The 13,197-nt window shown below is 45.7% G+C and overlaps 1 protein-coding gene across 4 annotated transcripts in view; it reads right to left on the reverse strand.

The window, feature by feature from the left end:
* Positions 1–13,197, reverse strand: part of ADAM22 (ADAM metallopeptidase domain 22) — a 500,813-nt gene that overhangs the window by 16,378 nt on the left and 471,238 nt on the right. For 3 of the 4 annotated variants that reach the window (XM_063921513.1, XM_063921518.1, XM_063921515.1), the window contains one exon: positions 9,251–9,438. In XM_063921513.1, the coding sequence (XP_063777583.1) occupies positions 9,282–9,438 (157 nt within the window). In that variant the 3' untranslated portion in view covers positions 9,251–9,281. The remainder of the gene's footprint in view (positions 1–9,250; positions 9,439–13,197) is intronic. The other variant, XM_063921514.1, reaches the window with a different exon arrangement.

Raw genomic sequence — 13,197 nt, forward strand, 5'->3', positions numbered from 1 at the left:
GGCGTATGATTGTATAAGACCCATGCATGGGTTTTGGTTGTTTGGACTCAATTGTAAACAGGGAGAAAAAATTTTGGTGAATAATTTCTAGCTGTACGTTGTGCACAAAAGTGTGTAAATTTATTTACATAGTATGAAGTTATGCAGATTGCCAGTTCCTAGGTGATGCTGTGAGTAAAGTGAGAACATGAATTAAGAAATGTTGTGACTATGTGTTGGGGCAAGGCGATTATTAGTCTGCCTCAGTGAGTGATATTATGTGATAAAAATTAATATATTGTTACAATGAGTGTGTGATATTGTTAGAGTGACCCAGGTGTGATCATGACCTGACCTGGATATCAGTACCTACTGATGTGCAAATTATCAAATGGTGAACAAAAATGGCATAGAGGCATACATGTGGAGGAGAGGGGGGTAAATTTCCCTAACCAAATTAGTTATAGTGATACGTGCTCAAAGATGGTGAAGCCAGGAGTCACAAGACTGGTGACTGGTATTGGAATTGATGGGTGTATATATAAGTGTGAAGGTCCTGGAAGGATCTGAAGAGTGCTTTGTTAATTTAACACCTATCCTTTTTATGACAATGATTGTTGTCAATTGCTATAAAATTATAAAGGTATATCTAAATCACTTTGGAAGAAATGCTCCAAAGTTAATGTTCTCATTGAGGCCCTCTGGATTGAGAGCCCCAAGTTTAAAGGTCCATTCACATTCCCTCTGTAATAGGCTGTTAGTGAGATCGCCTCCTCTGTTCCCTAGCTTGATTTGTTCAAGGCCATATATTTTGAAATTCAACCATGATCCATCATGTTCAAAATGGAAATGACGTGCAACTGAAGTCAGTTTTTTAAATTTAGTCATTTATTCATTATCATTCTCATTAATTTTTACCGTTATGTCTCTTTATGTTTATTCATTCATCTATTTCTTTTATAGTTTTTCCCTTCAGAAATAGAATTGTTCCTGGGATGTTAAAACTCACTAATCAACTTTTCACACAGTGAAAGTAATCACTGGTATTTAAACTGATTAAGCCAATCACTTCAATTAATATATATCCAATTCAATTTAAAATTTATTATTATTATCACTCTCATTATTATTTACCGTTATGTCTCTTTATGTTTATTCATTTATCCCCTTACAGTTTTTCCCTTCAGAAATAGAATTGTTCCTGAGATTTTAAAACCTACTAATTAACTCTTCACACAGTGAAAGTAATCACTGGTATTTAAACTGATTAAGCCAATCATTTTAAGCTGTGAACGGAAAGTTTCTTTCCCTTTATAAACATCAGCTAACAGGCGACCTAATCACCTGTGATCAAGCATTGCGAAACGTACGTCAGAAAGGAATACTGGGTGAGTCACGTGGTGCGCACACGTGACTCACGGGTCCGTCAGTTACAGACAGCACTGTGGCAGCGAAAGCGGAGGAAGCGGCTATCTGCCGCTGATAAGAGCAGCTCAGGCAGGCGAGTCTCTGTGCGGCCAGCAAGCGGGAGAAAGCACCCGTTTTTGGAGGACACTCTTGTACGGAATTCTGGGGCAGCATTTCCCCTCCCCTCCGAGGCCAGCGTCAGGAGTGGTAACCGTATGACTAACTATACAGATTCTCCTGCATGCCGCTAATTGTACATGATATATGAGACAAATTTAGCACACTTTCTTTCACTTTATTAGAATTTAATAATACAGAGTGGACCACTTTGTGAATCTGAAATTGTTATACTGCATTTCTTACAAGCATAATAGGATTAACAATTACTATAATTGCTATCAGACTGCTGGTAATATCTTCATCTCCTCATATGGCATCATGCATAAATTGTAGCAGGATTAACCTTATCAGCTAAAGTGTCAATTGGTTGTTGATTAAGGTATCTGCACAAGATCACATTGTATCATGTGTAATCACGGCAGGAGTAACATTATTTATTAAACTGCCACTCTTGTTGCTGATGGATGCATTTGCACAAGGAGGATCAGCTGCTCATGAATATCAGTTAATCCCAATAAGATTGTTTCAAATCATTGTACTAGGATCTCAGCATTTGCCAAATGTTTGCTCAATGCTAAAAAATTTTGAGCTTTAAAATTCAACAACTATTGAGCAATTTGTTGCATCTCGTGTGTCATATATATCTGTGACTATAAATAGTAAACATCTATGAGTGCACTGCTAGAGAGACCAAGTGCAAGTTTTATGTGCTATATTTTGTCTGGTGAAAATCAAATAAGAAATGCAGCTCTTTCATAAGCACATTAATTAAACTCAGACATTTATTGTCAAAACCGGTGGACACACTTGGTCTACCCGAGCACTCACAGTATAATCTATAACTTTCAGGAGAGTACCGCACTAGAGACCTAAGTGTAGGTTAAATATTCTCTGCACTGCTTGTTAAAAGGGCATCAGGGAGCACCTACCGAAGGTCACTCTGCTTGATACCTCCTCTCTCTTTCTTCTGGCCAAGTTGGGTGCACTTGCCCTCTCTCATTCCTCGTCCTATACCTCTTGGCAAGACGGGAGAACAGCAGAAGGGCAGTCATACCTGTATCCTGGCCACTGTATACATCTCTACTTAGTGCCTAAAAATTGTTATCAGTACTGTCTGACAAACTAGTGATTAACTGAGGTATTTATGCCTCACACCTCACAATTCAGTATATGGAATTTTGTTAATCACGTGGTCTATGTGCTTAAAAATTAGCCACAAGCACTACAATTGTCTAGGAGATTATGTACAGTTATAAGAGAATTACTGAAAGGTATATGTACATTACGGATTCATAGGCTCCGCCCTCATAATTCTTGTGAATAATCTTTGTGAACAATTATTAATTAATCTTTGTGAACAATCCTATTGAATTGATGTGCTGTTATTAAGTCTCTGTTCAACATTAGAGTCACTAACCTCTGCTATCAATACATGTGAATAACCACCATATATAACAAATTCTTTTCACACAGGTGGAAACATCACCTGGTGGGTGGATAATTCATTTATGCCCACCATGTTCAGCTCCACAGATAATTTTTGCTGACTTTAAGGACTTGTACTGTTGTACAGGTGACCCAATCGAAGTAACTTCCAGTGACCCATGATTCAAACCAATCGCCCTATGAAATTTATGTATGGGCTATACAAATGATTAGATGATGGTCACACCTTTCAATTTTTAATACTTCGATCCCCAAATCATTGTAGTAGGGGAATCACCACACAAGACGGACCTTAATATATTTAATGATTCTGGCTGAGGCCAATTTTCAAAAAATATATATACATTTTTCAAAAATATTTTCGCTCACGATCACACATTTATTTAATGAATTAGTATTTTTAAGGCATATCAATAAAAATTGTGAGATTTTATGATTGTTCTATTTAAATTAATTTTTGTGTTACCTCAGAGAAGAGATATTTTAACTCCACAGATTTAAGTGGTTCAAACCAATGTGACTTTTGGAACCCAAAAACTACATTGAGATCCCAAAGTGCCACTGGAGGCACAAAAGGAGGCTGTATATGCAGTACCCCTTTTACAAACGTCTGAACTTCAGGGACTGAAGCTAGTTCTTTTTGGAAGAAAATTGACAGGGCCAAATTTGAACCTTAATGGACCCCAATTTCAGGCCCATAGACACTCCTGTTTGCAGGAAATGTAGGAATCGACCCAGTTGAATTTCCTCCGTCGGGCCTTACTGGCCTCGCACCACGCAACCTATTTTCGCCAAATGCGGTGATAATGTTTTTGCGGTTACATCCTTCCTGGCTTTGATCAGGATAGGGATGACTTCATCCGGAATGACTTTTTTCCTTCAGGATCCGGCGTTCAACCGCCATGCCGTCAAACGCAGCCGCGGTAAGTCTTGGAACAGACAGGGTCCTTGCTGGAGCAGATCCCTTCTTAGAGATAGAGGCCACGGATCCTCCGTGAGCATTTCTTGAAGTTCCGGTTACCAAGTCCTTCTTGGCCATTCCGGAGCCACGAATATAGTGCTTACTCCTCTCCATCTTATCAATCTCAGTACCTTGGGTATGAGAGGCAGAGGAGGGAACACATACACTGACTGGTACACCCACGGTGTTACCAGAGCGTCTACAGCTATTGCCTGAGGGTCCCTTGACCTGGCGCAATACCTGTCGAGTTTTTCCCAACGGTTTATCATCATGTGGAAGACTTCTGGGTGAAGTCCCCACTCTCCCGGGTGGAGGTCGTGCTGAGGAAGTCTGCTTCCCAGTTGTCCACTCCCGGAATGAATACTGCTGACAGTGCTATCACATGATTTTCCGCCCAGCGAAGAATCCTTGCAGCTTCTGCCATTGCCCTCCTGCTTCTTGTGCCACCCTGTCTGTTTACGTGGGTGACTGCCGTGATGTTGTCCGACTGGATCAACACCGGCTGACCTTGAAGCAGAGGTCTTGCTAAGCTTAGAGCATTGTAAATGGCCCTTAGCTTCAGGATATTTATGTGAAGTGATGTCTCCAGGCTTGACCATAAGCCCTGGATATTCCTTCCCTGTGTGACTGCTCCCCAGCCTCGCAGGCTGGCATCCGTGGTCACCAGGACCCAGTCCTGAATGCCGAATCTGCGGCCCTCTAGAAGATGAGCACTCTGCAACCACCACAGGAGGGACACCCTTGTCCTTGGTGACAGGGTTATCCGCTGATGCATCTGAAGATGCAACCCGGACCATTTGTCCAGCAGGTCCCACTGGAAAGTACTTGCGTGGAATCTGCCGAATGGGATTGCTTCGTAGGAAGCCACCATTTTACCCAGAACCCTTGTGCATTGATGCACTGAGACTTGGCTCGGTTTTAGGAGGTTCCTGACTAGCTCGGATAACTCCCTGGCTTTCTCCTCCGGGAGAAACACCTTTTTCTGGACTGTGTCCATGATCATCCCTAGGAACAGAAGACAAGTCGTCGGAACCAGCTGCGATTTTGGAATATTGAGAATCCAATCGTGCTGCCGCAACACTACCTGAGATAGTGCTACACCGACCTCCAACTGTTCCCTGGATCTTACCCTTATCAGGGAATCGTCCAAGTAAGGGATAACTAAAATTCCCTTCCTTCGAAGGAATATCATCATTTCGGCCATTACCTTGGTAAAGACCTGGGGTGCCGTGGACCATCCATACGGCAGCGTCTGAACTGATAGTGACAGTTCTGTACCATAAACCTGAGGTACCCTTGGTGAGAAGGGTAAATTTTGACTTGAAGGTAAGCATCCTTGATGTCCCGAGACATCATGTAGTCCCCTTCTTCCAGGTTCGTAATCACTGCTCTGAGTGACTCAATCTTGAATTTGAACCTCTGTATGTAAGTGTTCAAAGATTTTTAGATTTAGAATCGGTCTCACCGAGCCGTCCGGCTTCGGTACCACAACAGTGTGGAATAATACCCCGTTCCCTGTTGCAGGAGAGGTACCTTGATTATCACCTGCTGGGAATACAGCTTGTGAATGGCTTCCAAAACTGTCTCCCTGTCAGAAGGAGACATCGGTAAAGCCGACTTTAGGAAACGGCGAGGGGGAGACGTCTCGAATTCTAATTTGTACCCCTGAGATATCACCTGAAGGATCCAGGGGTCTACTTGCGAGTGAGCCCACTGCGCGCTGAAATTCATTGAGACGGGCCCCCCACCGTGCCTGATTCTGCTTGTAAAGCCCCAGCGTCATACTGAGGGCTTGGCAGAGGCGGGAGAGGGTTTCTGTTCCTGGGAACTGGCTGATTTCTGCAGCCTTTTTCCTCTCCCTCTGTCACGGGGCAGAAATGAGGAACCTTTTGCCCGCTTGTCCACGAAAAGACTGCGCCTGATAATACGGCGTCTTCTCATGTTGAGAGGCGACCTGGGGTACAAACGTGGATTTCCCAGCTGTTGCCGTGGCCACCAGGTCTGAAAGACCGACCCCAAATAACTCCTCCCTTTAATAAGGCAATACTTCCAAATGCCGTTTGGAATACGCATCACCTGACCACTGACGTGTTCATAACCCTCTACTGGTAGGAATGGACAACGCACTTAAGGTGTGTACACACGGGTCGATTTTTTCTTCCGATTCTGACTATATAGTCAGAATCGGAAGAAAAGATAGTGCAGATCGCAAGGTGACAGTCACCTTGCGATCCCGATCCGATGCGCGGCCCCGCGCGGTCGGCATCGGCCGAAAAAATAGGCTGTGCAGGCAAGTCAATCCTGACTATCTCTATAGAAGAGATAGTCAGGATTGACACTTAGCCAAAATCGCACATAGCCAGCATCGCAAGCACACTCATTATGTGCTTGCGATACTGGCTAAGTGCCGACCCGGCCCCCTGTCGCACGGTGAGAATCGGATAAGTCCGAATCTCACCGTGTGTATGCACCCTTAGACTTGATGCCAGTCGGCAAATATTCCGCTGTGCATCACGCATATATAGAAATGCATCTTTTAAATGCTCTATAGGCAAAAATATACTGTCCCTATCTAGGGTATCATATTTTCAGTCAGGGAATCCGACCACGCCAACCCAGCACTGCACATCCAGGCTGAGGCGATTGCTGGTCGCAGTATAACACCAGTATGTGTGTAAATACATTTTAGGATACCCTCCTGCTTTCTATCAGCAGGATCCTTAAGGGCGGCCATCTCAGGAGAGGGTAGAGCCCTTACAAGCGTGTGAGCGCTTTATCCACCCTAGGGGGTGTTTCCCAACGCACCCTAACCTCTGGCGGGAAAGGATATAATGCCAATAACATTTTAGAAATTATCAGTTGTTATCGGGGGAAAACCACGCATCATCACACACCTCATTTAATTTCTCAGATTCAGGAAAACTACAGGTAGTTTTTCCTCACCGAACATAATACCCCTTTTTGGTGGTACTCGTATTATCAGAAATGTGTAAAACATTTTTCATTGCCTCAATCATGTAACGTGTGGCCCTACTGGAAGTCACATTTGTCTCTTCACCGTCGACACTGGAGTCAGTATCCGTGTCGGCGTCTATATCTGCCATCTGAGGTAACGGGCGCTTTAGAGCCCCTGACGGCCTATGAGACGTCTGGACAGGCACAAGCTGAGTAGCCGGCTGTCTCATGTCAACCACTGTCTTTTATACAGAGCTGACACTGTTACGTAATTCCTTCCAACAGTTCATCCACTCAGGTGTCGACCCCCTAGGGGGTGACATCACTATTACAGGCAATCTGCTCCGTCTCCACATCATTTTTCTCCTCATACATGTCGACACAAACGTACCGACATACAGCACACACACAGGGAATGCTCTGATAGAGGACAGGACCCCACTAGCCCTTTGGGGAGACAGAGGGAGAGTTTGCCAGCACACACCAGAGCGCTATATATATACTGGGATAACCTTAAATAAGTGTTTTTCCCCTTATAGCTGCTGTATCTTTAACACTGCGCGTAATTAGTGCCCCCCTTCTCTTTTTTAACCCTTTCTGTAGTGTAGTGACTGCAGGGGAGAGCCAGGGAGCTTCCCTCCAACGGAGCTGTGAGGGAAAATGGCGCCAGTGTGCTGAGGAGATAGGCTCCGCCCCCTTATCGGCGGCCTTATCTCCCGTTTTTCTATGTATTTTGGCAGGGGTTAAATTCATCCATATAGCCCAGGAGCTATATGTGATGCATTTTTTTGCCATCCAAGGTGTTTTTTATTGCGTCTCAGGGCGCCCCCCCCAGCGCCCTGCACCCTCAGTGACCGGAGTGTGAAGTGTGCTGAGAGCAATGGCGCACAGCTGCAGTGCTGTGCGCTACCTTGTTGAAGACAGGACGTCTTCTGCCGCCGATTTTCCGGACCTCTTCTGTCTTCTGGCTCTGTAAGGGGGCCGGCGGCGCGGCTCTGGGACCTATCCATGGCTGGGCCTGTGATCGTCCCTCTGGAGCTAATGTCCAGTAGCCTAAGAAGCCCAATCCACTCTGCACGCAGGTGAGTTCGCTTCTTCTCCCCTTAGTCCCTCGATGCAGTGAGCCTGTTGCCAGCAGGTCTCACTGAAAATAAAAAACCTAAACTAAAACTTTCACTAAGAAGCTCAGGAGAGCCCCTAGTGTGCACCCTTCTCGTTCGGGCACAAAGATCTAACTGAGGCTTGGAGGAGGGTCATAGGGGGAGGAGCCAGTGCACACCAGATAGTCCTAAAGCTTTCTTTAGATGTGCCCAGTCTCCTGCGGAGCCGCTATTCCGCATGGTCCTTACGGAGTCCCCAGCATCCACTTAGGACGTTAGAGAAACAATATTGTTTACGGGGGGAAATGTGCATCAGTAAGTGTGTACCCAGCCTAACCCTAATCTTCCCCTCCTGCAGCCTAACCCTAATCATCACCCCCCCCCCCCCCTTCCCCCACCCACTCACCCCAGAGCAGCCTAATCAGAACCCAAATACTTACCAGCAGAATGTGTCGGGATTCTGACAGTCGGGATGTTGACTATATCCCAAAACGTGTACAGGGCCTGATTCGGATTTGTACATATACCCAATGGTTTGGTGTCTGCAGGCACAGGACCATTTTTGCACATGATATAGCTCGCAGTCCTACCTTACCCGCAGCATGGCGTCTAGGGGGCGATGACCGGATCCGTTAACAAAACATTTTGTAGGTGTGCCTAGCTCAGGGTCTGCATCGTTGGTCGCAGAATTCCTGGACCTGGCTGTCCGGATCCGACGGCCAGTCTCAGTATGCTTTGCCATGCGCAGACTGACTGAGGTTTTCAACCATCACGAAACGTGACTGATGGTCATGATGGTAATCCAATGTTGCGTCTTTGGACGCAGATGCATGCAGGAGGCATGTATGTCCTACAGACACCTCCCGCTGCATTTGCATTTTATATGTACATTATTGCATAGCCGAACCTTATGAATCGGAATCAGGCTCACAGTCTGATGTCTCCTTAGTCTTAACTCTTCGTTATGTCATAAATGAGGCTTGAATTAGCTTTTCATGAGGCGGAACGTGGGTATGTGACTATGCAAGTGCCTGTGTGGGTATGTACCTGTTTGGGTATGTGCCCATGGACGTACCTATGCGTTTATAAGGTAAACAGGTGCATACACACAGAATTAAACATGCTGCACTGCTGTCTGCAAATGACCCCTCTTTGTGTATTATTCATGTTGATGGATGATCCGCTGTCCAACACACCACCATCAATCCCTGTAACTGGTTAGATGGGTGACTGGTACAGAACATCTAGTAAAAAGATGAACATAAAACCTTTCTCTGCTGACCCCTGAAAATTGCAGGACTAGACCCAGTGCCTCACAGGGGCCTCTGACAGTCTGTGTTCCGTACCCGTGCGCTCTGCCTGCTGGGCTTCTTTTCTTCATCTGGAAGTGGTGGCATAGGATATGGGTATTTCCTGCTCGAGGCAATGGATCCCGTAGATGATGATGGAGACTTGGCAGGCGACAGTGTCCTAAAAGAATAAACACATAATAAGTGGTGGCGTAAACAGTAAATAACAAAATCTGTGTACAGGAAAAGGATGCTGCAATCTATAGTAAACAGTTATATTCTAGCTGACATGTTCCCAAAACTGCAAAACTCTAACTGGCTGCCATGGATTACATTTTTCAAGCGCACCAACGTCCCTATGTAGTATGTTTGCTGTTGCTCACCTAGACAAAACAAAACAAAACAACTCTGATATCTATTAGGAAAACAGCTTAGGAGATGTACTGCATGTTAAAGTGGATTGTACACAGTAAGGAGGCAGCCATCTTGTGGGCTAAGCCAATATTTATGAGAATGCATCCTGTCCATTCACTAGGAACCAGTGACTTGGATATCCATCTGTCTGTCTGTGATGTTACTACTTGTTTATGAATAGTTAACCTGAATATAGCTTCAGCCAACCAAATGGCTGTCTCAGTGTACAAAGAGAAATGGCTGCCTCAGCATGCTAATAGAAATGGCTGCCTCAGCGTGCGAATAGAAATGGCTGCCTCAGTGTACAAACAGAAATGGCTGCCTCAGTGTGCAAAGAAAAATGGCTGTCTGGCTGACTCAGTGTGCAAAGAGAAATGTCGGCCTCAGTGTGAAAATAAAAATGGATGACTCAGTGTGTATATAGAAATGGCTAACTCAGTGTGCAAACAGAAATGGCTGCCGCAGTGTACAAACAGAAACGTCTGCCTCAGTATGTGAGTAGTAATGGCTGGCTCATTGTGTAAGTAGAAATGCTTGCCCCAGTGTGTGAATAGTAATGGCTGCCTCAGTGTGCGAGTAGTAATGGCTGCCTCAGTGTGCTAATAAAAATGGCTGCCTCAGTGTGCGAATAGAAATGGCTGCCTCAGTGTGCGAGTAGTAATGGCTGCCACAGTGTGCAAATAGAAATGGCTGCCTCAGTGTGCGAATAGAAATGACTGCCGCAGTGTGCGAGTAGTAATGGCTGCCACAGTGTGTGTGTAGAAATGCTGCCTCAGTGTGTGAATAGTAATGGCTGCCTCAAAGTCTGAGTAGAAATACCTCAGTGTGTGTGTGGTAATGGCTGCCTGGGATGCGGTCAACATCCCGCTGGACGGGATCCCGGCGGTAGAAATACCGACGCCGGAATCCCGACCGCCACAATCCCGACATATTCTCCCTCCGTGGGTGTCCACGACACCCATAGAGGGAGGATATAATAGTGTGCCGAGCGTAGCGAGGCACCGTGCCGGCAGCGTGGTGAGCGAAGCGAGCCCGCAAGGGGCTGCGTTCCGCTCGCCACCCCTGTCGGGATTGTGTGGTCGGGATTCCGGCGTCGGTATTTCGACCGCCGGGATCCCGTCCAGCGGGATTACGTACTGATCCTGGCTGCCTCAGTGTGTGAATAGTAATGACTGCCTCAAAGAGTGAGTAGAAATGCTTCAATGTGTGAGTAGTAATGGCTGCCTCAGTGTGTGAATAGTAATGGCTCCCTCAAAGTGTGAGTAGAATTACCTCAGTGTGTGTGTAGTAATGACTGCCTCAGTGTGTGAAAGAGAACTGAAATGTCATTGATATGTAAGATTTCTGCAATATCAGATTAGAATGATTGCTGTAATGCATAATATGGTCGCCTCTTGTACAATACATCACAGAACACAGATTTGTTCTGCTGCAATTATAATATCTGCAATAAAAAAAATAGAGAATTTACTGGACTCCAAGAGATAAAGGAGATGTCGTTTTTGCAGCGTTAGAAATTTCATTAAACTGAATGATTTCCTGTGACGGCATTTCTGCATGCAATGTAATATGCTTGATGTGAACGTCATCTGTTGCAGTTATAAATAAGAATAAAATGTGACTGCTACTAAGAAATGAAGCGTGCAGGTGTAGAAACGGACCCAGAATGCACTCCACGCGTTTCACACATGCTTCTAGGCTGCCATCAAAACAAATAAGCATTTTAATTTGATGTGAGAGCGTGCACATACTGTAATGCAACATTACATCTATTTTGCTTTCCACTGGGCACCCAGGATGAAGTGACAGGCCCTGCACCTTCACAGACAGAACTTACAATTGTACAAACAATCTAATTATTTGAGATGTTTGTTCTTAACACAATTTAGGAAGAGATGATAAAGGAGAACAATAGTTTTTTACTTCACCGCACAAAAAAAGGAAATACAACCTCAATTTCTAAATATTCAACTTTTACATTGGTATTTGCAAATGAAACCAGTTTCTACATCATACTGGATAAACTTCTAATTTTAGTTCAGTGTTTCTGTGTGTATACGTTAAATACCGCGTCAGGTTACTTGACAGTTTTTACGGCCCCACATGTGACCCTTGGTCCCATTTTTCGAGACGTTTCACCTTACCCTGATACAGGTTACTAAGAACATGACTGTAAGGGGAAATTCTCATTCTCCTGTGCTGTCCAACCAGCTCTGTGGCATCCAGCCTACAGTTGTATAATTAAACTTTAAACAAATACAGTAATCACTGACACCTGGACTGTGAGCTCCCTGGTCAGCTGCATCTTGGTAACAGAAAGTCGGGAATGCTAATCCTATTACTAAGGCCAGACAGGATACACTGCCAGTGATATCATTGTGCGTGTGGCCAGTATTATGGAGTATGCATGAAAACACAATTATCTGTCACTTTGTACATCCGCGATCATTGTGTCCTGTACCCTCTACTAGCTACATGGGGATTACTATACATCTGTAATACTTCTGCTCAGTGAGCGGGAGATGTACCAAGCCTTGGAGAGAGATAAAGTGGATAGAGATGAAGTACCAGCCAATTCGCTCCTAACTGCTATGTTACAGACTGTGTTTGAAAATTCACCAAATTCTATGTTTCCTCTGTTGCTATGCTTTGCCAGGCCTTTACTGCAGATGTCTTCAGTTGTTGTTTGTTCCTGGGTCTTTCTTAGTATTGTTTTCAGCAAGTGAAATGCATGGTGTATTGGGTTGAGATCAGGTGACTGACTCGCCCATTGCAGAATATTCCTCTTCTTTGCCTTAGAAAACTCCTGGGTTGCTTTCGCAGTATGGTTTGGGTCATTGGGGGTAATTCAGACCTGATCGTTAGGCTGCGTTTTCGTACAGCCTGCGATCAGGTCTGAACTGCGCATGCACCACAATTATTATTATTACTAGGTGCTTTATCGCGCCCTACGGGCGCTCTTCACACCGTCGCAAGGGGCTACGCCCCCTTAACCCTTGCATGCCTTTCTGGGGTTCAATATTTGTATTATATGGAGTATTACCTGCATGCCTTTGTTAGTGGTTAAATATTGCACAATGAAAGGGCGTGCGATGGTGAAGGAGGCGCAGCCCCTTGCGACGGCATGAACAGCACCTGCAGGGCATGATGTACAGAATGTAGCGGGTGCGGGAGGGACTGCGGATGGTGTCTGTAGATGCTCCGGGTGGAGGGGGGGCGGATGCGGGGGGGGGGGGGCGGATAGGGAAGGGTCCGGAGGTGCTGCAGGTGGGGGAGGGGCAGAGGAGTGGGGGCTGCAGATTGGGGAGGGGTCCGGAGGCACTGCAGGTGGGGGAGGGGCAGGGGTGCCACGGGTGGGGGAGGGGGAAGGTGCGGGGATGTTGCGGATGGGTGAAGGGTTCTGGAGGTGCTTTGGGATGGGAAGGGGCGGGAGTGCCGGGGGTGGGGTAGGGGGTCCGGAGGCGCTGTGGGTGGGGGAGGGGCAGGTGTGGGTGGTGCGGCGGATGGGGAAGGGGATCCGGAGGCA

This window comes from Pseudophryne corroboree, chromosome 5 (genome assembly GCF_028390025.1).
Source record: "Pseudophryne corroboree isolate aPseCor3 chromosome 5, aPseCor3.hap2, whole genome shotgun sequence".
NCBI classification, from domain to species: domain Eukaryota; kingdom Metazoa; phylum Chordata; class Amphibia; order Anura; family Myobatrachidae; genus Pseudophryne; species Pseudophryne corroboree.